At 44.8% G+C, this 25,953-nt stretch overlaps 1 protein-coding gene across 3 annotated transcripts in view; it reads left to right on the forward strand.

Annotated features, from left to right (window-relative positions):
* The window catches only part of TIMM44 (translocase of inner mitochondrial membrane 44), a 71,146-nt gene extending 46,623 nt beyond the window's left edge, over window positions 1–24,523 (forward strand). For all 3 annotated transcript variants that reach the window (XM_037885602.2, XM_037885603.2, XM_043536118.1), the window contains 4 exons: window positions 1,438–1,488; window positions 3,710–3,799; window positions 16,856–16,966; window positions 23,197–24,523. In XM_037885602.2, the coding sequence (XP_037741530.1) occupies window positions 1,438–1,488; window positions 3,710–3,799; window positions 16,856–16,966; window positions 23,197–23,316 (372 nt within the window). In that variant the 3' untranslated portion in view covers window positions 23,317–24,523. The remainder of the gene's footprint in view (window positions 1–1,437; window positions 1,489–3,709; window positions 3,800–16,855; window positions 16,967–23,196) is intronic.
* Window positions 24,524–25,953: the final 1,430 nt, after the last annotated feature.

Consider the following 25,953-nt stretch of genomic DNA (forward strand, 5'->3'; position numbering starts at 1 on the left):
CTCCTGAGGTCCCTTCCAACCCTGATATTCTATGATTCTATGAAGTCTGGATCTGAACTGGACCAGACCTGAAGAAGAGCTCTGCGTAAACTCTAAAACTTGTCTTTCACCAACAGAAGTTTATCCAATAAAAGAAATTCCCTCGCTCTGGGTAGTACAATGACAGACAATATGTAGTGTTGACAAGCGGGGTGGCAAAATGAATTACAGGCTTGAAAGGACTTTGTAAGGAGAAGCTGAAAAGATTGGGACTGTTTAGTTTAGAGGAGGAAAATGAGTGATCTATAAACCCATGGATGCTAGAGTAAATAAGAATGCTATTCTTTCTTTCTCATGATGTAAGAAGAGGGAGATGTGCAATTATAGTGCAAGAGGTCTATTTAAAACTGATCAAAGGAAATACTCCTTAATACATTTCACAGTATGTCTGGAGCTTGCGGCCATAAGAGCTCATTGAGCCAGTTGCTTAGGATGATTCAAAAAGGGATTTGATGTTTATGCGTAAGCAGGACATCCGCAGTGAGGTGTCATTATATTTTGAAAGCAGATGTTGTGTGGTCACATCTGTGTGTAATAACTGATCAGTTGAGTCTCTCTCAAACTGGCTAAACACATGGCTGTATCTGTAGTGCAGACAGAGCCTAAAACTAAGGAATATAGGAATCATCACACAGGATTGGACCGCCTTTTTTCCTGCTTCTAACAGTGGCTGATGCTAAATGCTTCAAGGAAGGTGCAGAAACCCTTAGATGGACGCTTGTAGAATAGACTGCCCAGGCGGAAGGGTCTTTTTAACCCCAGGCAGTAAGTTCACTTATGACTTGAAGCTTGAAGATTTATTATGTCTATTGCATTGAAAGGTATCCTGCCTAATGGAACTCTCGATGTTGTTATGCATATACATGTCCAGTTCTCTCTTGAATTCGCTAATTTCGTGGCTTCAATAATATCTTACAGGAGTAGGTACCACAAGTTAATTATGCAATATTTTTTTTTAAATCCTTGCATTAGTTGGAAATGCATTACTGCTTTTCAGTTTAACTGAATGTACCATTGTTGACCTTTTGCCATGTTGAAAATTGACCATTTGTTCCTGCTGTTTGCACCTGCTTCTGTGTTCCTGCTAAAGTACATCTCCCAGAACTTGAAAACTGCTGGAAGGTATTAACACAGTTTGGTGCATGTTACTACTTAAGCCTAAATCTGTGGTTATCTCAAACGGTATTTATTTATAGGTACTTCTGTACTGCTCATCACCTTAATGTCTGAAATTTCATCTCACTCCATGTTGAGTCACGTTAGGAGAAAGGTGTCATGGCATAATGTAGGATTTAAAGAAGGTCACTTTTCAAGAGCTGATAGTTTGACAGGTGCTCTAGGACAGATGTTTTAAAAGTTCCGTTGTTTGTATTGCTTATATATTACTTCCTTTTTTAGGCTATGATATCTGGAGACCTGGATGTCCTCAAAGATTGGTGCTATGAAGCCGTAAGTATAAATATTAATAATGGGTCGTAAAAGGCTGGGATTCCCCCCTGGAGCCCTCTGGTGTTAATTTTGGGCCTGAAATGTCCCAAGATTAGGTTCAGCGTGGCCCTAACCTTGGCCAAACAGCCACCATCCCCATTATAATATTGCTGTGTGCCTTGTCCTTCCTTTCCCCAGTCCCTCCCTCATGTTTGTCCCCGTCGTTTGGTCTTCTGAGAAACATCTACCTTGCTCTTGTGTGCTATAAAATAGTAAATAGATGTTTTCCCAGGTGTCTACTATGTTAGAATTTCAGTAGTGAGTCCACTTCTTTAAACACAAATGTATGTAAACTGCATCTGATCTGTAACTTCAGCAATAGCAATAGCTCCAGCATCACATTTTTTTAAGTTTGTGGAAGCAACCTTTGTCGGAAGATTCGTTTATTGTTGGCCTTTAAATGCTGTCTGTTTCTGCTGCCCGTCCTGCTCCAGAATAGTTGGGCTGTTGACAACACACAGAAAACTGTATGTAATTGCTCAACATTTTTAATGTTTTAAAGTTACATTAATTTCCACCACAAGAGGGCTGGAAATTCACATAACCAGATAAGCTTGTGCAGGGAATCGTTTGCATTTTGAACAGGGCAGATCCTTTTCATGGGGCTTTGGTCTCTTTTGATTGTTTGTGTCTTTATTCAGAATAAAACTATCAATACGTTGGTATAACAGAGTGGGAGGTTTAAAGCCTTCTGCAAGTATTTCAGCACTGATTTGTACGTACTTTAGTTTACTCTGTAGAACAGCCCTCTTGAAAAGTTTGTAGAGGAGGCAGCAGGCTTACCCCCATGCTTGAATTACTGAGAGGCAAGGGTTTCCTACGTGTTTTATTTTAAACTTAAAAATAAAACTAGCCAAGTTGAGAGTCAGCTGCAAAACCAGCTGAAGAAATGAATAGTGTCCCATCGATGGGAGAATCTAGGACATCACGGGGTGGGAAGGTCTCAAATGCAATTGTGCAAATCGCTATTTGTAGCAAACTAGCACCATGTGCTAATGTTAGAGAGAACAAGGGAAATAGCCATTCCCAGAGATGGTCTCAAACTCTCACGAGATATAACAGGAAGAGAACAAATTACTCCCTCTAAAACTTTTCTGACTCTGCCTTGTTTGAGAACCCAGTAGTTAGCACAACAAACTTTTTTTACTGCTGACCTCTTTCACATAGCAAGCCTCTGAGTGCAACCGCCCTTATAAATTAAAAACACTTTTAAATATATTTAACACCATTATAAATGCTGGAGGTAAAGCGGGGTTTGGGGTGGCAGCTCACAGTTCGTGACCCCCCATGTAATAACCTCGCCACCCCCTGAGGGGTCCCAACCCCCAGTTTGAGAACACTGTGCTAATGGTGAAAGTCCAGTATACTAAATTTAGTGCAGACTTCTGTGTGTATAATAACTCTGATAAACAACTGGCCAATGTTCAAATCAGGTCTGAGAATAACTAAATACAACCCACTAGCTCTCAGGGTGCAGTTCTTGGTTCAGTAAGGTTTCCCTGTCTAATCTCCCTTCAGAACCCTCTGCTTTGACTCCTGTTAGTCTAACCTCCTTACCAGTAAGCTTCTGCAGGATATTTGCACTTTTAGGATTTGTGATGAAGATTAGAAGTTTTTCAAGGCACGGACTGTGCCTTCCTTTTTGTTTGACCTACGCCTAGTATATTGCTGGAAGCAAATAGCAATTCAACATCCATGACAACAGGTTTTGATGCATAAATAATAATAAAGCATGTGCGTCTAAAAAGGAGCCAGGAAAAACTGGGCTAATTTCCAAGTTCTGTGTACTGGGGAAATGGTTAGAAAGTTCACTTGCTTTCCAGACTGTTTCCATGTTTGCTGTCAGATCAGAACTGGCTAGCAGGTGCTCTCAATGCGTATGTTCTATGTCATTAATTGTATGCTTGCTGTTATGTCCAGCTGCATGACAGAGGGAGTCCCCGATAGGGCAGAATTGTGAGGACCCCCCCCCGAGCATTTAATGAAACCACCTGATAGTTGCATGAATATGGTAATCAGCACATTTGCAAAGAACTGAGATTGTTCAGTGTGTTCACTTTGGTTTGTTTCTTTTGAAATGTTCACTGTAAGGAATCCTCCCTCTTCCTTTCCTTTGTCACTGATTTCCTAGGATATGAAAAGTTCAAACATGTAACCAAAGTTTTTATATTGCTTCATTTAGACTTACAGTCAGCTTGCTCATCCAATCCAACAAGCCAAAGCAATGGGTCTCCTGTTCAACTCCAGAATTCTTGACATTGACAACATTGATGTAAGTTTCCCATTTTCTGTTCCTCCTCGGAGGATGGATCAAATCCTGAGCTCCAATTCAGACTTGCTGTCTTACATGGGCAAATTCCTATTAATATTGGTGTTATGGCAGTACGTAGAGGCCCCAGCTGAGATCAGTGCTCCACTGTGCTAGGTGCTGTACATACACATTGCGAGAGACAGTTCCTACCTGAAGAGTTTATGATCTAAATCGACATAACAGACAAAAAGGATAGGAAGAATCAGTAACACACCACAGTACTTCTCATGAACTTCATTAGTAGTTTGCATGTGAAAGGACCTCAGAATGTGGCCCGGTATCATTGCTTTACAGTTTATTAAATTGCCTAGAAGAGACTCCATTCCTGTTGCTCCCTTTTTTACAGTTCTGTGGGATTTGGGGATGGTTTAAGGCTGCTGGATTATGCTATGTTTTACAGCACCGCTGTCTTATTGTTCTTGGGGTTTCCATTTCTCTCAGAAAATGCTGTATGCAGTAAAATTGCTGCATCTTTATTTACATCTAAAATGTAGTTTAATGATGCACGGGCACTTGTGATTCCCTGAGTGTATGTAGAGTGTTTTTTCTGCTTCTCTTCAGCAAGTATTTCACACATGTTGTGACTCACCTCTTCCAAGGCTGCTCTAGGATTTGCCACGAATCTTGCTAACATCAAGATACAGAACCAGGGAGAAATACAGCAACCAACAGAGGCTGTGGGAGAGGATCACTGAATTTGCTTCTTAGCAGCAGTATCCTGCTCTGTTAGCAGTTCCACTGTGTGAATCATATCCCAGAGGGAGCTCTGTTCTGACGCTTGTCATTTTTCAGCTTAGCCACTGGCCCAGTGAGACAGAATTGCAGGAATATTTTCCTGTTGTGATCAAATCCTGGTTACAGACTGCAGGAGTCCTTGTTCCATTGCTGCAAAGGCACCTTGGTGTAAATCTATACCCAGGCAATTTAGAAAGACTAATGATTAAGGCAGATATCACTGACCTTGTGCATGTGTGCACGTGGCTAGGTTAGTACTCATTGTGGTTGATAATTCTTGGTGAACATTTCAGTGGATCAGGTTCATGCAGTGCAGGAAAACCTGCCTGAGAGAAATGACTGTAATTCCCAGAGACTTTTGTTGGGGAGGGAGGTTTATGGTTGTGAGTGAAGCTGTTTTCTTACTAGATACAGTATTGGATATGGAATCAGTGGTTAAATATATTTATGGATTGACCCCTCCTTCCAAACTAAAGCAGATGTTTTCATCTGATTTGATGGAGAACGTAAAGTTGTTAATGATACAGAAATTGCAGCAGTGTTCAGTAAATATTTCTGTTCTGTATTCGGAAAGAAGCAAGATGCACTCATATAATCTGAGGATGATGAAGTACTTTCTAGTCAATTAGTAACTGAGAAGGATGTTAGACAGCAGCTACAAGGTGAGGGATAAACATTTTAAATTAACAGGCCCAGATAACCGACACCCAAGAGTCCTAAAACTGCTGGCTGAGGAGATTTGTGGCCCACTGATGTTAATTTTTAATAAATCTTGGGATACTGGGGAACTTCCAGAAGACTGGAAGAGTGCTAATGCTGTGGCAATATTCAGAAGGACAAGCAGGATGACTCAAGTAACTGTAGGCTGGTTAGCCTGACATCAATCCCAGACAAAATAGAGAAGCTGATATGGGGATTCAGTGAATCAAGAATTAAAGGATAGCAATATAATTCATACTAGTCAACATGGTTTTATGGAAAATAGGTCTTATAATCTCATCAGAGAACGAAATCAGGTTTCACAAGTTTGATAACTGTGTAGATGTAATATACTTACTTTTAAAAGGATTTGTACACACAACATTCTGATTAAAAAATACTAGTATACCATACTAAAATAAAACACCCCTCACTTTCTTCTCACCACCAGTGGCTGGAATCAGAACTCCGTGGTTTTCACCACAAAATTCTTCACAATTCCTTCTGTTACTGAGGGTTTTCTCTGTATGTCGTTGTATAGTTAGCATCCTACTTAGTTGTCCTGGGTGATACCCTCACCAGGGTTCAGACACTGCCCGTTTTGGAGGGTAGGGGGAGAAAGGAGGCGATCCCCATCCGTGATCCCCCACACAATGTGCTTGCTCTATTTGGTGAGGGTCACACCAAGGAGCGGTGTTCAATTTGTAAATTGTTCACTAAAAGGACTCAGGTGGCTAGAGACCTTCGTCTGAAGCAGCACCTCCTCGAGCAGGCCGTGACGCCTGGTTCGGCTCCAAGGCCCTCACTGGATTGGAGGTCGCCCTCTCGCTCAGTGACTGATACTGTTGCATTCCAGGGCTGGCGTCTCTCCGAAGAAGTGGAGAAGCTGTTTGACTTGTCAAGTGCGCTGGTGGAAGAGGGCTCAGAAGACCAATCAGAACCTCTCCAGGTCTTATGGAGGTTCTTACTCTTCGTCTAAAAGTAGCATGGACTGACACTGTGCTGTTGCTGGCAAGCAGGATGGAGCATGTCCTTCAAACTGCTCCCCAGTACAGTCAGAGTTCCTGCACGAGAATACTCACAAACTACTAGATATCCTCTAGCCATCTGCCCCGGGGAGGGTAGGCCTCTGTATTCACGATGCACTCCTAGAGCCCGCAAAAGTTCTTTGGAGTACTTTGGCTTCTGTGCTGCCTGGTGCACGGTATTCAGAGAAACGCTATTTTGTACGTGTGCAGGGTTTTGAAAGCTTCTATTCTCTCCCAATCCCTGATTCCCTGGTTGTGACTGTCGGGAATGATAGGGCCCAGCAGGGCAGATGTAAGTCTGCATCCAAGGACAGGGAGTCCAAGAGGGTGGACTTAATGGATTGGAAAATCTGCACTTCCTCTTCCCTGCAAATGTGTATTGTGAACCAGCAGGCACTGCTGTCCAAGTACAATTTTATTAATTTGACAGTCATGTCTAAATTTGTAGACCAGTTACCTGAAGCCTTTAGGGAGGAATTTTGAGCGTCAATAATCGAGGCCTGTTTGGTGGCCAAGACATCCATGCAATCGGCTGAGGACATGGCAGATACGTTGGCCAGAGTTATGGCCTGAGCGGTAACCATGAGAAGGGCATTCAGGCATTGCTTCTGATGTGCAACAGACTATAGAGGACCTACCCATCAGTGGTCGAGTGCTTTTTATTTTTTTTTTGCATAAGACTGATGAAACCTTGCACCTGTTTGAAGACTCAAGGCTACTCGATGCTCTCTTGGGGTGTGTGCTCCAGCAGTGCGGACACGTCATTTTGACAGCTGTCAGCAGCAGCAACAGTGGCGCTTGCAGTGCTCCTTCGGGCAATCCTCCTCTACCCTGAGGCTGTGAGATTACCCCAGAAAGAGTCATAGATCCCAAAGGCAGAGGCCTTCGGGTCCTGGGTTCAGCCAGTTGACTTATCCTCCCACAGTGTTTACCAAGTGCCTGCTTTGTCTTGTTTGTCCAGGGTAGCAATCCAGTAATGACCTCTGTAGCCCTGTCCTCCACATTCAGGGACAGGCTGGCTCCTTTTCACGATATTTGGGGCTCAATACCTACCAACAGCTGGTTCCTAAGCACCATCAGATTGGGTCGCCATCCAGTTCCTTTCCATCTCCCCTCCCGATTCTCCTACCCTGTCCTCTGTGGGGACCCCTATCACAAGACATTGCTCCTCGAACAGGTTCAGTCTCTAATAGTGTTGGGAGCTGTGTTGAGGAGGTCCCTATGCAGTGCTGGGACCAAGGGTTTTATTCCCGGTATTTTCTGGTTCCCAGATCCAGAAGAGGGGTGAGCCTGATTCTCAGTCTTTGCAACCTCAACAAAATATATCAGATATGTGAGATTCCTGATGGTCACCCTATAAACCACCCTTCCTGCATTACATCCGAACAACTGGTTTGCTGTTCTGAACCTTCAGGATGCTTATTTTCATGTGGCAATTCTTCCGAGCCGCATATGGTTTCTCCTGTTTGTCATGGTGCACTGACATTATTAATGTTCTATACTCCCTTTGGTCTGTCCTCTGTTCCCTGTGTGATTGTAGTGATAGCGTAACTTAGGAAGAGGGGAACTCATATCCTGATATCTAAACTCATATCTAAACAATTGGTTACTGAGGGTCAAGTCCAGGGAAGAAGTTCTTTCTCACATAGACTTCATACTACACTTAGTCGATCACATGGGTCTCAGTCTCAACAGATGCAAGTCAGCGTTGAATCAAAGAATCAAGTTCGTTGGGGCCTTAATAGATTCTACAAGTTTGATAGCGCTTCTGCCTTCAGACTGTTTTCAGGCAGTTCATCCTCTGTCTGGAGCTGCACTCTGAGCCTGCAGCTCAAATGTGCCTAAGGCTGTTGGATCACATGGCTGCTTGCATGCAGGTGGCCCAATTTGTTAGGTTCCATCTTTGCCTCTCCAAATGTGGCCGAGGACAATTTCTCATCCAACCCAGCACTCTGTGGACAGATTGGTCCTGCGCCCTCCGCTGATCCCTAGACTCCTTACATTGCTTTGGACTATCCATCACTGTGTGCCAGCGCATTCCCTTTGCTTAGTCACTGCTCACCAGGACCATTTCCACCGACGCCTCCTTGCTAGGCTGGGGAGTGCATTTGTGGTCACTGAGAGTTCAGAGTCTATGGTCAGAACAGGCAGCTACGTTTCATATCAACATTCTGGAACTTTGAGCCATTTACAAGGCATGTTGCCTTCCGATATTGAATCGGGCTCAATGGTTCACATTATTATGGACAATCCCACTGTGACATATTATGTGAACAGAAAAGGAGGAACATACTTTAAAGTGCTGTGTCAGGTAGCAATTGGACTTGGCAGTTTTGCATCAGAGAGAACATTACTACTGTGGCTGATCGCTTACCTGCAGCCTGGAATCAATTCACAGATCACCTCAGTAGCAATTTCTCCGAGTCACGAGTGGTCTCTGAAGTCCAGTGGACTTCAGTCCATCTTTACAGTTTGGAGCATTCCGATGATAAATCTGTTCACTACGAGAGACAAGAAGAAATGTGTCTCTTTTGCTTTCAGCGGGGCCTTAGTCCGGGCTCTCTGGCCAATGTCCTTCACCTAAGTTGGGAATCCGCAATCTTGTATGCTTTCCCTCTGATTCCAATCATCCAGCAGGTAATCATCAAACTCAAGTTGGACCATGCCAAGGTCATCCTCATTGCTCCAGCATGGCCGAGGCAGGGTTGGTTTTCTGACCTGGCATTATCAATTCAGCATTCCATGTCTCTCCCACTTCATCCCCACCTACTGACCCAGCAGCACAGTCAGATCTCATATTCTGCACCCAGCGCTCTGCATCTCACTGCATGGCTGCTCCATGGTTAAATGAGGAGGAAAAATACTCAGAGGCTGTTCAACAAGTGTTACTTAACAGTAGGAAACACTCTACTAGATTGGCCTGTTCGGCCAAATGAAAACGTTCTTGGTGTGGTCATCTGCTCACAGGGTTCATCCGAGGTTGACAGGGATGCAGGACATCTTGGAGTACTTGTTGCATCTTCAGGCTTCAGCTCTTGCACTCAGTTGATTGAAAGGCCACCTGGCTGCAATTTTGGCATTTCATCTGCCCATTCAGGGGAGGCTGATATTTTCAAATGCCGTGATAGCAAGGTTCTTGAACAGAGTCCTTCATCGCCACCTGCCAGTGAAAGAACAAGTTCCTTTGTGGGACCTCAGTACAGTCTTAATGGCTCTGATGGGACCTTGGTTTTGAGCCTCTTCCATCATTATCTTTTCTTCTTCTGTGTCAAAAACTGCATTCCTGGTGGCCCTAACATCTGCAAGGTGTGAGAGTTGCTGGTTTAAATGGCAGAGAGCCTCCTTACACACGATTCTCTAAAGATAAGGTGACAGTGTGGCCGCTCCTGAAGCTTTTATCTAAAGTGGTGTTACGCTGCCTGGTTCAGGTGAAACTGTATCTGCCGTTCTGTCCGAAGCTGCATTCAGCCGTGGAGGAGCAGCATATTCATTCACTGTATGTCGGGTGCCTTTTGCCTGGACAGGACTAAACCCTTTTGTGATTAGCCTTGTCTGTTTGTGTCGTTTGCAGACCAGATGAAGGGACAAGCAGTCTCTTCGCAGATCTCCTGGTGGATAACTTCCTGTATCAAGACTGCATATGAAATAGCATGAGCTATGCCCCCTCAAAGGTATTTTAAGTGACCTTTCAGTACTGGATATTTGCAGGGCTGCCACTTGGTCATCTGCACATATGTTTTCCATCCATTATGCCATTACTGTGGCATCCAGAGCAGATGCGAACTTTGGAGGAGCAGTCCTGCAGTCCTTGTTTAAGTAGACCAGGGGTTCTCAAACTGGGAGTCATGACCCCTCGGGGTCGCAAGGCGGTTACATGGGGGTCATGAGCTATCACCTCCGTGGGGCTGACAGCTCCCAACCGCCATTAAATTACCCTCCCCACATTTTTAACGTATAAGGAGGGTCACATTCAGAGGCTTGCTGTGTGAAAGGGGTTACCGATACAAAAAGTTTGAAAACCACTGAAACAGACTCTGGGCCCCGCTTCCTGCAGGTACTGCTTGTGAGTCACCTAAGTGGAATACACGTCTGCATCTCCTCAAAGAGGAAGAAATGGTTACTTACTGTAACAGGTTCTTCAAGATGTGATGTAGATGTGTGTTCCATAACCCACCCTCCATCCACTCTGCACTGGAGTCTGTGCTCCTGACATTGGGTGCAAAGGAACTGAGGGACTTTGGGGTGGTGCTGCCTCATATAGTCAGGAGAGGGGATACAGCCAGGAGGCGCAAACACCCCCTCCCCCCCCACGGGTACAGGCGACCAGCTTGGCTTAATGGTGAAATCCTAGCGGATCTTAAACATAAAAAAGAAGCTTACAAGAAGTGGAAGGTTGGACATATGACCAGGGAAGAGTATAAAAATATTGCTCGGGCATGTAGGAAAGATATCAGGAGGGCCAAATCGCACCTGGAGCTGCAGCTAGCAAGAGATGTCAAGAGTAACAAGAAGGGTTTCTTCAGGTATGTTGGCAACAAGAAGAAAGCCAAGGAAAGTGTGGGCCCCTTACTGAATGAGGGAGGCAACCTAGTGACAGAGGATGTGGAAAAAGCTAATGTACTCAATGCTTTTTTTGCCCCTGTTTTCACTAACAAGGTCAGCTCCCAGACTGCTGCGCTGGGCATCACAAAATGGGGAAGAGATGGCCAGCCCTCTGTGGAGATAGAGGTGGTTAGGGACTATTTAGAAAAGCTGGACGTGCACAAGTCCATGGGGCCGGACGAGTTGCATCCGAGAGTGCTGAAGGAATTGGCGGCTGTGATTGCAGAGCCCTTGGCCATTATCTTTGAAAACTCGTGGCGAACGGGGGAAGTCCCGGATGACTGGAAAAAGGCTAATGTAGTGCCAGTCTTTAAAAAAGGGAAGGAGGAGGATCCTGGGAACTACAGGCCAGTCAGCCTCACCTCAGTCCCTGGAAAAATCATGGAGCAGGTCCTCAAAGAATCAATCCTGAAGCACTTACATGAGAGGAAAGTGATCAGGAACAGTCAGCATGGATTCACCAAGGGAAGGTCATGCCTGACTAATCTAATCGCCTTTTATGATGAGATTACTGGTTCTGTGGATGAAGGGAAAGCAGTGGATGTATTGTTTCTTGACTTCAGCAAAGCTTTTGACACGGTCTCCCACAGTATTCTTGTCAGCAAGTTAAGGAAGTATGGGCTGGATGAATGCACTATAAGGTGGGTAGAAAGCTGGCTAGATTGTCGGGCTCAACGGGTAGTGATCAATGGCTCCATGTCTAGTTGGCAGCCGGTGTCAAGTGGAGTGCCCCAGGAGTCGGTCCTGGGGCCGGTTTTGTTCAATATCTTCATAAATGATCTGGAGGATGGTGTGGATTGCACTCTCAGCAAATTTGCGGATGATACTAAACTGGGAGGAGTGGTAGATACGCTGGAGGGGAGGGATAGGATACAGAAGGACCTAGACAAATTGGAGGATTGGCCAAAAGAAATCTGATGAGGTTCAATAAGGATAAGTGCAGGGTCCTACACTTAGGATGGAAGAATCCAATGCACCGGTACAGACTAGGGACCGAATGGCTTGGCAGCAGTTCTGCGGAAAAGGACCTAGGGGTGACAGTGGACGAGAAGCTGGATATGAGTCAGCAGTGTGCCCTTGTTGCCAAGAAGGCCAATGGCATTTTGGGATGTATAAGTAGGGGCATAGCGAGCAGATCGAGGGACGTGATCGTTCCCCTCTATTCGACACTGGTGAGGCCTCATCTGGAGTACTGTGTCCAGTTTTGGGCCCCACACTACAAGAAGGATGTGGATAAATTGGAGAGAGTCCAGCGAAGGGCAACAAAAATGATTAGGAGTCTAGAGCACATGACTTATGAGGAGAGGCTGAGGGAGCTGGGATTGTTTAGTCTGCAGAAGAGAAGAATGAGGGGGGATTTGATAGCTGCTTTCAACTACCTGAAAGGGGGTTCCAAAGAGGATGGCTCTAGACTGTTCTCAATGGTAGCAGATGACAGAACGAGGAGTAATGGTCTCAAGTTGCAATGGGGGAGGTTTAGATTGGATATTAGGAGAAACTTTTTCACTAAGAGGGTGGTGAAACACTGGAATGCGTTACCTAGGGAGGTGGTAGAATCTCCTTCCTTAGAGGTTTTTAAGGTCAGGCTTGACAAAGCCCTGGCTGGGATGATTTAACTGGGAATTGGTCCTGCTTCGAGCAGGGGGTTGGACTAGATGACCTTCTGGGGTCCCTTCCAACCCTGATATTCTATGATTCTACTGTTAGGCAGAATTTTCCAGCGCACACCCAAGTGGAATACACACCTGCATTACATCTCGAAGGACCACAGTTACAGTCAGTAACCATTTTGGCATTATGAGACCAATGCTGGAATATTGCGTCCAGTTTTAGTGTCCATGTTTTTAAAAGGATGTTAAAAATTGGAGAGGGTACAGGAAAAAAACCCACAAATGATTTGAGGACTGGAGAACATACCTTACTGGGAGAAACTTAGCCCTCAATTTGTTTAGCATATCAAAATACCACAGATGTATCCAAGACTCTTCAGGCAAGTCAGTTTCCCTAGCAATGGAGGCCAGCTGGTGGAAGAAACTTGGTAGTTTCCTCCTGTTTCCTGAACCATTAAACTGCTGCTCAGTTTGTGATAGCCAGTAACCTCTTGAGAGGGCTATGATGGGAGCGGCACAGGGAGCTAAGGCTTGAAGCTCCTGGGCTTTTAGCTGTGTGGGATTCTAGGACTGGAATAGCAGGGGGGATAGTTGAAGTTCATTGGCAGAGCTGCATGTGGGAAACTATCGGCCCTCAGAATGCCCCAGTGTTACACAAACTGCCAGTGCCTCACATTCCTTTTCAAAACAGGAAGAAATGAAGCTCATGGTGTTCCTTTTGCTAGTACTCATAATGCCATTGGTTGTAATCCTAGCAGCGGGAAACTGATGCCATAGTACTACATGGCAGATTGGTTTAAACCCCAGTTGTGCTTTGAAAGAATGTTCGGGTTACTCTAACTTGATTTCAGATGAGCATATTTTCTGTGAACCAAATATCATCATCACCACCACCACCACTCCCATAACCGCATTGGTCGTTGGGGCACCATCATTGATGAGCAATGGCAATTCTTATAAAAACTGTTCCCCTCCCTCTCCTTCCAAGGGCCATATTGCCATAGTAATCTGAGGGCCGCCTTGGATACTGGACTGTCCCCTTCCCTTACACCAACTCCTCGGAAATAACAGGAAACCTTTCATGCCCTTTCTGTAGCATGAGGAATTAAATATGAATGCCAACCGAGCAGGAATCTGCCCATTACAGCTGCAATTCCCTTGATTATCTCCAGCAATAAATAACAATGCATTCTAATCAAATAAACTTTATTGAAGTAATAAACGTCATCACTTTATTCTAAACATCTCACTTAATTTAGGAATGTCCAGTATTAAGTCTGTGTCCAAGAGACATGACTTCACACTGTGCTGAATAATAACTCCTGGGTGGGAAGTTTAGATTTTTTTTTCTCCCCCTTCCATTGCTAAATAGCACAGTGTCATGGTAGCAGGACTGGAGTTCTGGCTGAAGAGGCACTTTGTTATTCGCCTGTTTTCAGCCATTTACAACTTCCTTGAAATATTACCCTGGGGTCGTCTTTGTTTGTTTTTAGCCCAAAGGTGAATGGGCAAGGGGTTATTTAATAAAATTCTCCTGCGACCTTTGAGCAAAAAGGTATTGTCAGACATTCTTCTGATACTTTTTTTATACTTTGAAAACAGACTATTTTGTTGGCAAAGTTCTATGTTGGCATGTACAGTGTTTTCAGTCAGAATGGCATCTTTGCTACGGTTGGGAAAGAACATTGAGAATGAAAATAGCAAACTGTACAGCATGTCACTTCCAAAACTGAACTGTTGTGTGTGCAATATGATTCTCCAGATAGCGTTTTATACCTGCATAGTGAAGTAATGTTCCACCTGTATTTGAATATGCAATTCCCAAGTACATGTGAGAAGAGTGAAACTTAAGACCAACACTTTCAAACATAGACATTTAAATACATATTTGAGTACAGTACCTAGACAGACATTCTAATTTTCAAAGATGCTGAGCACCCACAGCTTCCTTTGTCTTCAGTGGGATTTTTTGGTGCTTAGCACCTCTCAAATGAGGGCCTTTTGTTTAAGTGCCTTAATATGGATTTAGATGTGCAACTTTAGGAACACGTTTCAAAATGTTGGCTTAGAAGCATGTAACTTAACAAACTGACTGGAGACAGTTTTCTTTCTGCTAAAAACACTAAAAATTAAATGCAAAAAGCTATACTAATACAGAATTATTATTAAAATGTAGATGTTACAGACACAGATATAATGAAATTCAGTGCACACACTGCGGCTTATGTTAAGGCAGAAAAGATATCCATCACCATCTGCATTAGCAGAAACTGGCTGTCCAGTTGAATTCCTGAACTGGCACATGGCCGTAAAGTCTGGGTTTAGACACGTGGGATAAAAGTGCTCAGAGCTGAATGTTTGTCATTGGGTATTCTGGTTCCCTGGCTGAGCTGGAAGGTAGGTGCCTATATGATTTATTTCTGGGCTAGAAACTTAGGGCTGGTCTACACTACAGCCTCCCTCCCGCCGGTAAAAGGAAAAGGAGTACTTGTGGCACCTTAGAGACTAACCAATTTATTTGAGCATAAGCTTTTGTGAGCTACAGCTCACTTCATCGGATGCAACATCCGCTGTAGCTCACGAAAGCTTATGCTCAAATAAATTGGTTAGTCTCTAAGGTGCCACAAGTACTCCTTTTCTTTTTGCGAATACAGACTAACACGGCTGTTACTCTGAAACCTCCCGCCGGTATAAGTGTCCTACTACACCGACATCCTAACTCCACCTCCACGAGAGGTGTAAGGCTTATGTAGGTTACTTACATCGGCTGTTGTCTGTCTTGTCACCTGCCATGAAATTGACAAGAAAGCTGGGCAGCTAGAGCCCAGCTATGCCCCCGCTCCACTGGAGAGCTGGGCTTGCTCTCCAGGGGCGAGAAGCACCAGATGGGTTCCCCCCCACTCCCGACGGGGAATGGAGAGGCGAGAAGCCCTGGGCGGCCTGCTGGGAGCCTGTGGGGCAGCTGGACTCCTGGCAGGGAGCTGACACCAGGCTATCTGCTCCCCACACTGCCCCTCTTAGGTCAGTGGAAGCGCTCCTGGTAAGGACATGCACCACTGACCCAAGGAAGGTCGTGTGGATGTACCCCACTGGCAGAATTACTGTGGTGGCTGTAAGTCGACCTAATATAGGTTGACTTACCTTTCTAGTGTAGACATACTCTTTGGCTCAAGTGCAACTAGGAAAGCTTCACTTGCCAGGCAGGTGAAGTGCTGAGTTTAGTCTTGGCCGAGTGAGACTCTCCTTTTCTAACGCTGTTACTCCATAGAGAATGACAGGTGGGGCTGTGGCAGAGTTCTCTGCCCCTCTTGCCTGGGTGAAGTCAGTCAGTGGCTGTTTTAAGGGGAAGGACATGTACAATGAGTAACTTGCCGGCCCTCTATGCCACATGCAAGTGCGAAATGGCTTCCAGCAACTTACTTAACTTTTTTTTTTAATAAGTGCTCAAATCCAGGAAACCTTGCCATAGTTCATTTGAACATGCATCTTAGCTCTGTCCTTTGTGTGCGTTATAATGCAGTCTTTAATTAAATGATCAAATACTACTGCTTAAAAGCAATCTGTGACTTTTTCTACTATCTTAAAGACACACTACTTCTGAGGTAATACAATCAAGAATTTAAAGACCATGGGAAAATTTGCAGTAGCTCCTAAGTCACTTAAGCACATTTGAACAATTGACCCTATATCAAAATAGATTCCTGCCAGAGGGGAGCATTTAATTTTGCATTGTCTTTTGCATTTCATTTCCTAGGTTTTTAGAGAGGTAAGAGATGTCAGTGGAATAAAGAGGACAGAAAAAGGGGGGGGAAAAGGCATAGGCCTTCATGGCTTCTATTCCACTTAAAAGTTCCTTTACCCAGTGCATTGGGACTTACCTCGTTATGGGATATTTACTTACTAGGTGAGAAGTGTCAAAGTTGGAGTTGGATTTGAGTTATTTCCCTGGAAAAAGTATACTGCTATTTTTTAACATCCTCTCATAACTCAGAAATAGCTGAATAGATTTTGTTCACATTTTCCAAAAAATTCAGCCCTCAGGCAAATAAGAATGGAAAATTTCTGCCCAAAAGGGACCGTTTTCCCCAAAAGTGGTAGTATAAATATTTAAAAACATGGTTATAAAGAGGAAACATTTTGCAACAATGTGTTAGTACAGTTGACTCAAGCAATTCTACTAGCACAACTGGTATAATTCAGCATAGTAGCCAGAATCAGCCTTGAAAGGGATTACAGGCTAGTGATTTACTGTGCAAGTCATAGTGGCCATCTTAAATTCTCCTGATGTTAACATGCAGAAAGACATCTCCACTTTCTAACAGAAAATTTTTCTTTTGTTACAGCTTGCTATGGGGAAGCTGATGGAGCAGGGACCCGTATTAATTATCACTTTCCAGGTTCAACTTGTTATGGTGATTAAAAATCAGAAAGGAGAGGTGGTAGAAGGAGATCCGGTAAGTGACGCTGTCAAGGCTGATTCCCCACTCTGGCACTTTGAGTGCAGAAGGTGGGGGCCTGCAAGGATTCTAACAATTAATACTGGCCACTCCAGGCTTGTATTAAACTCCTACGGTTACAGCTTTTCTCTGACCTTGGATGGGTAGATGCTGCCATCACCCAAGAGCAAAAACTCCTTTGAGAACCCAGGAAGGCACCCTTGGGAATTCCTTCCTCTGGGCTACCCTTAAGGCCCCCCCCCCCCCCCCCCCCCCCCACACACACACACGGAAATCAGCTGTTGCCACCAGCTAAACAACCTGCACAAACCTCTTAGGACACACAAATCCAATTCTGTTCTTAAAAAAGGTAAATTGTATTAAAACAAAGAAAGAAAATACATCTGGAAACTCAGGCTATTGCTAGATTTAAAAAGAGCAAATACAAAGATTAAGCATCAAGAATAGTTCCTAAGGTCCAGCTTAAAGGTTACAAGCAAAACAAAAGCACCTGGGGTTAGCACAGAGGCGTCCCCAAGCCATAAAGAAATAAAAGGAGATAAACCTGATTGCGTCTTCCGAGACATTTCCTGATCTTCTTACATATATGGGATTTTAAATGAGTAGTTTCCAGGTATGATACCAATGATTTTTCATACCTGGCCCCAAGCTTTTTACAGCATAGTTTCAGTCCTGTCTCTGCTTCTCTCTGAGAACAACCACAGACAGACAAAAGGGGAGTCTTGTTTCAATTTTAAAAAGTTCTAGCCTTCCCATTGGCTCTTTTGGTCAGGTGCCCACTTACTTCCTTTTACCTATGCATCGCAGTGATACTTTTTAGCCCTTTACAGGTAAAGCAAGTAGAGAAGAGCTACTAAGAGGGATTTTATAGCTAACTGGGTCCATAAAAGGAAGCTACCCTTCCCCCCCACACCTTTCATTTATCACAGATGCCCTGTACTGTGTGTGAAAAATGAAGTGCTTTGCGGTCAGTTCTAGTGAGATTGTGTACATTCACTTTTAATCCCATCATCACTGTGTAACACACACATCTGCCATGGAGCCTGGCTAATGTGCATTTAACTAATCCATACTATCCGTAATTCACCCTCACAAACACATGCCCTCTCCGCTTCTAAGCAGAGATGAAATAGTGCTCTAGCAAGAGGTCTGACATTATGGAACCCTCATTACTTCAATATGTTTGCTAAAACATCACTAATTAAAACTAAGCTTGTCAAATAAATGAACAAGTACATTTTGTGATGGAGAACTGGGCTTTCCTTAGGATGATCATTTACTAATAGATGAATTTTAGTGCTTCACAGTGGGTCTCCAAATCACCAGTGTGAAGTAACAAGGTCCTGCACTCAAAGCACACATGAAAACTTTGCCCTGTAAGCATGTCCAAACTTCTTGTGTGTCCCAGAACTCAGATGCTTTCACTGCTGTTAACAGAGATCTAGAAAATGAAGCAATTGATTTAAAAAAAAAATCCACCAACAGAAAAAACTGGAGGGGAGTACTTGGAAAAACAAGATATCTGATGGTAGGAACCTTAGCAGCCATCTTAAAAAGTGCTCAGAATGTGTAAGGTGTAGTGAGCTGGTATACAGCTAATGGGATTTGAGTCTTTATATGGGAAATGGTGATTGGGTCCAGTAAATTACACTTCAGTCCCAGGTGAAATCATGGAACCAAATCATGAAATGGCAGAGCATCCAGATGCATCTAGCACAGTGGGTCCCTGCCCCTGGGCACACCTGTTCCCTTCCTGTGCCTGGCCTGGCTCAGCCACACAGAGCTCTGTCCTTGTCAGATGCAGGGGGTGGCAGGTACACTGCCTGAGATCGTTGTGCTGGTGCATTTGAAATGACAAGGGATCCTGGGCAGCAGTTGGGAGAAGCAAAGGGTGGGATTAGGGTTTAGAGAAGGTTGTGAAACCTGGGGAGATGAGTTCCATGGTCAGCACACCGCCTGGAGGATTACACAGCATCACTCACAGCTTGCAGCTTGATTCCATTACTTTAAAGTCTAATGACAGACCTGCTAGACAAAGGGAATTTAGTGGGTGGAAAGTTCCAGCAGTGGCTCAAGCCAAATTGGAAATAAGCAGGGCTGTTACTATCTGTCCAGGATTCAGCGCAGAGAGGAACAGCGGCTGCTACCTTTACAGATTTCCCTACCTGGGACAGTCATCTTGCTGTGGGGTTTGAACAATCAATCTCACTTTACCGTCACATACATTCTGTCACTTCATGGCTCAAATGTAGGACCTTTCTGAGCAAAAAAAAAAAAAAAAATTTCACATGTTAAAAACCTTTTGGAAAAAACAACAGGGATAAAAGTAAAAACAGTAACCTTTCTCCACCCCCATCCCACATTAGGGTCAGCCTTACGCAACATGCCTCAGTTAATCAGCTAATCATTTCTTAATGTGGCTGCTTTACATAGATACCAGAACTTCATACGCTTGGTCTGTTCTTCATGCACTTGTCTTTTGAGTGCACCTGGGTTGTTTTGGATCAGCTATTTCTGATGTTTCTGGACTGCGTGGAAGTGTCTGGTAGGGGAGTTTCATGTGACCCTTCATGAGAGAGAAACCATAAGGAAAGAGTAACTATGAATAATAACGGCAGCTGGTTGGGGCCCTGTAGGGCCATCTGAAAGGAGCAGTGAAAGCCCATTGCTTAAGTAGGAGAATGGTGCCTGGCTAGGAGGCGCTGTGAGCACCTGGGAGGAGGGAGAGATGAAAAGGGAGCAGAGTATTGTGGTAGTTGTTCTGACTGCTGCGCCACACACATGCTCTCTCCTGTGGTGGGAGCTCTATACTGTAGCTGTAAGTAATATCTAGCTCTCACCATTTGGTCTCGAAGCGCTTTGCAAAGGATGTCAGTATCATTATCCCCATTTTTAAGATGTGGGAAACTGAGGCACCAAGGAGGGGGAACGACAAATCAGGGCACACTAGGACCTTCATTTCCAAGTTGGGCTGTTCCCTGTTTTTATATTTAATTTGTTTATTTTTATGTTTTGGATGCATGCTTTCTTGCCTTTCTCCATCCTTGACGAGAGGGACCTCTGGGTGTGAGGAGCCCAGAAGTACTAGACACTTGGGCAGAAATTAGCAAAATGGAATTGAAATGGGAGAAATGAAAATCAATAAATTGCAAGAGGGGTGGAGAATAATCTCAAACCCAGGGAGTTTAGGTTCTGGATCCACTGTAATTGTACTAAGGTTCTGGCTCAAACCAGGTAAACTGCTCTCCTCGCTTCATGCTAGACACTGCACATGGCACAGTCCTGTGTTGGGACCTCTGAAAGCTACTCTGGGGATGCCTGACTGACCATGCCCTGTCCTGGAATCTGTGTGTGAATCACTTCTTGCAGTGGTTTCATTTGTCCGTGTAAACTCTAGAAAGTGTCACTGTCATTCACTTAAGCACCGTCCTGCAGATATGTTCTGTCAGGCTCGTTTTGGGAGTTAATGACACATGGGTTTAAGAGCTTGTGAAATCTTCTGAAAATCCTTGGGGGCTGAGTGGCAGGCTCTCCAGACGGCTCTCGCTGTGCCTGGGCAACATTTAAGTAGTTTAATGATGTGGAATAGGTGACGCTGCAAGGAGCCTGGAGTTGGCAGTTTCCAGGAGCCTTCCATTAAAATTAATACGTGTTTAATAAATAATGGCTTTTCTCAGCCATTCTCCTGAGCCCAGACTGTAGGTTTACAGAAAAAAGGATTAATTTTAATGATGGGCCCATCTGGCCTGATTTGCAGCCTGTCATATTGACTGCAGGGAGAAGAGAGGTCTGTTTAGTGATTTCTCACATTAAATTAGCCTATTGGTAAAAGATGGGTATGGATGGGATAATTATTAAAGCGGATATCAAAGCCCGTTTTCTGTCTGGTTCCTTGAGAACAGCAATACATCAGGGAGATGCATTAAAATGCTGTAAAGGAAATGAAACTTTAGTTTTAATCCAGTGTCAGCTGCAGGCTGGCTGGGAGCCATGATTCAGTTTTACTGTTGCGCTTCTCCTGCAGCGCCTTGGAGTCAAGAGCAAATGACCTCCTAGGTAACAGGGAGCCTCGCGTTGTAAACTCGCTAAATAGAAATCACGTGTTGGTTCCTGCTGCAGCATTGCCTGTTTGCACTCACCCACTGCAGCGCTGCAGACTCACCCTCAGTGGGATGCGTAGGAGGTCTGAGAAGATATGAAATGATTATGCTAGTTGCTCTAGCAAATACACCACTTTAAAAAGAGAGCAGGGGACAGATGCCTGTAGAGTTTTGCACATTTGATCTGGGGAAATAGGCCTTAAACCATCCAGCAAAGCATTTTTGAAAGGTCCAAGGAATCCTCTTTAAAATTAATCCTGAGAGGTTGTGGTACAGGATGCTATGCCTGTCACAGCATCCCATGGGAATAAGGGACAAATTTTAATCTTAAATGCATAACTACAGTTTAGAAATCCACTTCTGGGAGTCCACAGATGTTTGCAGTCCCAGTTTCTTTGAATATATGCAGCAACATCCACTGCATATCCAAGTTTAGGATATAGCTCTATTAATAAAAATGTAAAATCAGTCACCCAGAACTCCCACAGTGCAGGTAACAGGTTGTTTTCTTTGTTCCGTGATGTCTCATTCCCCAGTAAGAAAGCCATCTTCCCTGTGTTTTGATGTCACAAAATCCCTGTAGTTGTCTGCCACACTTCCAAGAAAACAACCTATTTTTCAGGAGCCTAAACCTTTCCAGATCACAGCTTTGGTGCCAATTTTCTCCTTTCTTAGTTTGCCTCTTTCATTACAGAATGTAATGAAATGGAGTTTGACCGTCACAAATAGGTAGAAAATGCAAATTAAGGTTTCAGTGGCAATTAACTCAGCCCCATTACCCATCTTACATGTTTATACACTTAACAGCATAGATTTCTTCAGGAAAATACTACAGTAGAACCTCAGAGTCATGAACACCAGAGTTACGAACTGACCAGTCAACCACACACCTCATTTGGAACCGGAAGTATGCAATCAGGCATCAGCAGAGACTAAAAAACCCCCCCAAAATACAGTATAGTACGGAGTTAAATGTAAACTGCAAACAAAATAAAAGGGAAGCAGCATTTTTCTTCTGCATAGTAAAGTTTCAAAGCTGTATTAAGTCAATGTTCGATTGTAAACTTTTGAAAGAACCATAACGTTTTCTTCAGAATTATGAGTGCTTCAGAGTTACAAACAACCTCCATTCCCGAGGTGTTCATAACTCTGCAGTTCTACTGTATACGTATTGACCCAGGATAACAGGACTAGAGTGAGTACTACATGGGTGCAGGGCTTTGACCTGGATGGAAATGTAATGGTTGCATTTCCTGCAGTTTTGTGACTTTTCATCGTGCAGGTTAAAGTTTTATTAAGAGGTTTTTGTATTGTATTTCCTCAGTTACTAAAGAGAGAAGGAAGGGCAAGGGAGACGTGGGGAAAAGATAAAAGGCTAAAAATGACAGAAGAGCAGGGCAAACATGCTTCCAAATGGGCACCAGCCAGCCCAAGGGTCTTGGCGATTGTGTACTTAGGTGTTTGCATGCACACAAGTCCATATTCAAATACTCTCAGCTTTATGAAATCAGAGGTACTAACTGCAGGAGATTCCATGAAGAGTTCAGCTGCTCCTCGGTTATCTGTGTTAAACTGGTTGTCAGAACAGGAAAATGTGTGTGTGTTCTTGTTGCCATATAACTCAAATGGCTACCTGGCCCAAATTTTCAAGCATCATAACCCTTTGGGGCAAAAGCTAAGTAGGGAAAATTCAGCCCAAAAGGTTAAGTTTTTGAAACACTGCACAAGAGAAAGTGAGCTTATGATATATGGCATTTTGGTAACCTTAACTAAAGCAGATAAAAAAAAGAAAAAAGATAAAAACAAAATGAGTGTAGGACTTACATAGCAGCGATGTTGTGTGTGTAGGGGGGACTCCTAGCCTGGCAGCGGTGCTGTGTTCTCTGTGGGGTGAGGGGAGGAATTTGTAGCCCAGCAGTGGTGCCGTGTTCTCTGTGAGGGGTTGGCTGATTCGTAGCCCACAGCAGTGCTGTGTTCTCTGTGTGTGGGCAGGGGGAAGAACCTCGTAGCCCAGCAGTGGTGCCGTGTTCTCTGTGAGAGGGGGAGGGGAGTGACTTGTAGCCCACAGCGGTGCTGTGTTCTCTGCAGTGTGTAGTTTCAATTCTAACAAGTGAATTTTTGTTTCAGGACAAAGTTCTGCGGATGCTGTATGTGTGGGCGCTCTGCAGAGACCAGGATGAACTCAACCCGTATGCTGCCTGGAGGTTATTGGACATTTCTGCTTCAAGCACTGAGCAGATCCTCTAAGAATGCCATCCAAGAGCTTCCTATACCTCTCACTTGCACCAGTGCCATGTCTGAACTTGTACCAACCTACAGTATAAGGAGGGAGCTGTGGGGAACAGTCTGTGTTGGTTCCTTTTCAGAAGAGGCAGCTATTGGGTGTGCCATCACTTCACCAGTCCCTGATGTGACCTGCCTGGGACCGACATGGCTGCCCTGGGCACGGCGCTAGCTTTACACTGTAAGAATGTGCAGTAGATTTAAATGTGACTGATTTAAGACACTAGCAGCTGCTGTCGGTTCCTTTTTAAATCTTAGCTGGAGGAGGCTGGCCTCTTTCCTCCCCATGTTCCCTCATGCTTCCTGACATGGACCCAGGTGGGTACTGGGCAGCAGCAAAGTGACGTGTATTGTTTGCAATGTCAGCATCTATAGTAACCCAAAGGTAGCCTCCCCAGGTCCCTGAAAGGCTCTCAAAGTTCTTTCAGGACATGCCAGTGTCAGCTGCTCTCTTACTAGGTTGCACCAATAAGCCTTCTGTTGATACAGTGTCATGCACTTTACCAAACCAAATGCAACCATGCCTCCACACATGCACCTTCCGCAGCGTCCTGCGGGGCCATATCAACACGGGGCCATATCAACACAGGGCCAGGCAGGTTTGCAGACTTGGCTGTAGCAGTGAGGCGTGCTCCCAGTGGTGTTACACACAGTTCTCTTCTGATGCAGGTGGGACTCACTGCTTAGAGTCTTCGTGTTTGAATCTCCCCAGATCCAGGGGTAGTCACATGAGCTGTACTTCCTGGGCAGAGTGCCAGTGGTGACTGAGAAAGGGGCAGAGCTGTAGAATACTGACCAGGGACAAGAGAGATGGACACAAGCAGTTGGCATTATCTGCTGTAGATGCAACAGAGAGAGCAAATAAGGTGCAAAACCAACTTGGGACATAGCACCCCCCCCACCACACCCAGTTATTTATTGCTAAGCCTGAGTGCAGAGGGTATGATTCACTTATCTACTCTATATAAATTGAAGGGTACAATCTCCTGCCGCAGGTGGAGGTGAACACCTGGCCTCTTACTGGGACCTGTGTGATGACTGCAGAGCTTGGAGGAGGTTTACTGGCACAGAATCCAAACTGGTGCTGGGTAAATGGAGGTTTAGCTGAGACGTTCTCGTGTTCATAGATTCTTCTGCTGCCTCCTTCAATAAAGAGTGAAGATTCTTGTAAGGGTGTGACTTATTTGGGTAGAGGATAACTTACCCAATAGGGGATTCAAAGGAATGTTGAGTCTGGGTTTTTCTGATTCTCCATGCGCACAAAGCAGAAGAGCTGTTTTTTGCTTTGTAATTAAAGAAAATCATTCTGCCTGTTCCTCCTCCTCTCCCCCCTCCGGTGAGCATCCAGAGCAGTTCTTTCGGTGAATCTAAATGGAATCAAATGTCTAGCCCAGGCGTCATTATCATTCCTGTAGCAGCTGTTACAGACAGTCTGATGTATGCGGCAAGTTCAACAGCACCCATTATCTTGCACAACTCTGCCATACCGGAGTCTCCCGCTCCCAGGACCGGGGAAATGTGTGTGCTTCACTGGCCATGGATGTGCTCTCAGTCCAGCCGGTTCCACCCCCGTGCTCTTACCAGTGGAGTCATTTGAGTTTTTTTAAATTGTCTTGAATTTATGTATCGGTGCCTAATATCTGAACAAAATAAATTTCATACTACAGAACACAGTAATGGGCCAGGTGAGTCCCTCTGTCTGACCAGCTCCAGCAGTGAGAAGACAGATTGTGGGCTTAGGTCTTGTTCAGTGTTTGAGGAAGAAGGTGTTGCTGTAAAAGATCACCTTCATCAGCAAACTGATGGGAACTCGCTCGCATCTCGGCCACGGGGCTGGGCCCTGCGTGCAAACGCTGCTTTATTCACTGCTGGGAGAGCAGAGGTGAGGCGGACGTTATCTTTTAGCACTGGCACAGCTGTGAGAACAGCTCAGAGAAGTCTGATTGCCTGGTTCATGCACAAATTCTGGGCCTGAGCCCCCCCAAAATCAGAATCAGCTTCCCCCACTTCCTTGTTGGAGGGTGATCAGTAATCTGCCAGGAGACCCTAGCAATCTGCTCTGCACTGGGCCTGGGTTTTAATCACCTGCAAAGCAGAGGATTTGCCCTCATTGCCATGTGACAACAGCATACCTGAGTGTTTGTTCTGGACGTGGTGCTGTGCTCTTCCAGTGACACATAGCACATGCTTTAGTCAGCCAATCACGGCTTGAATTTACAATACCAAACCTGAGGACCTGGCGTAGTCTGTAACCAATCTAGAGAATTAAAACTACCCAGCCCTGGATTAGACAGCTGCCTGAGGTGAGCACTGTCTGCCTGGGGATTTGGCTTTTGGAAAAAGACTGAATTCCCTTGAGAAATGTTGCACGTTCCTTGCTCGGCTTGACCCATGAGCCTCTCCCTTGGCGTAACCAGCATGGGTGGAGAGCAAGCCTATGGCTGCCTGCCGGGGGCTTGCACAGAAGGCTGGACCCTAACTCCATCACCATTACTCAGTGCCTTAGCCAGCGTAACACAGGGAGGCTGCGAAGGGAACCCATTTGTCCTGAGTACTGGGCTTCTGTGTTAATTGAGGGAAATCCCCTGCCTCACAGGCCAG

Source organism: Chelonia mydas, chromosome 25 (assembly GCF_015237465.2).
Source record: "Chelonia mydas isolate rCheMyd1 chromosome 25, rCheMyd1.pri.v2, whole genome shotgun sequence".
NCBI classification, from domain to species: Eukaryota; Metazoa; Chordata; order Testudines; family Cheloniidae; genus Chelonia; species Chelonia mydas.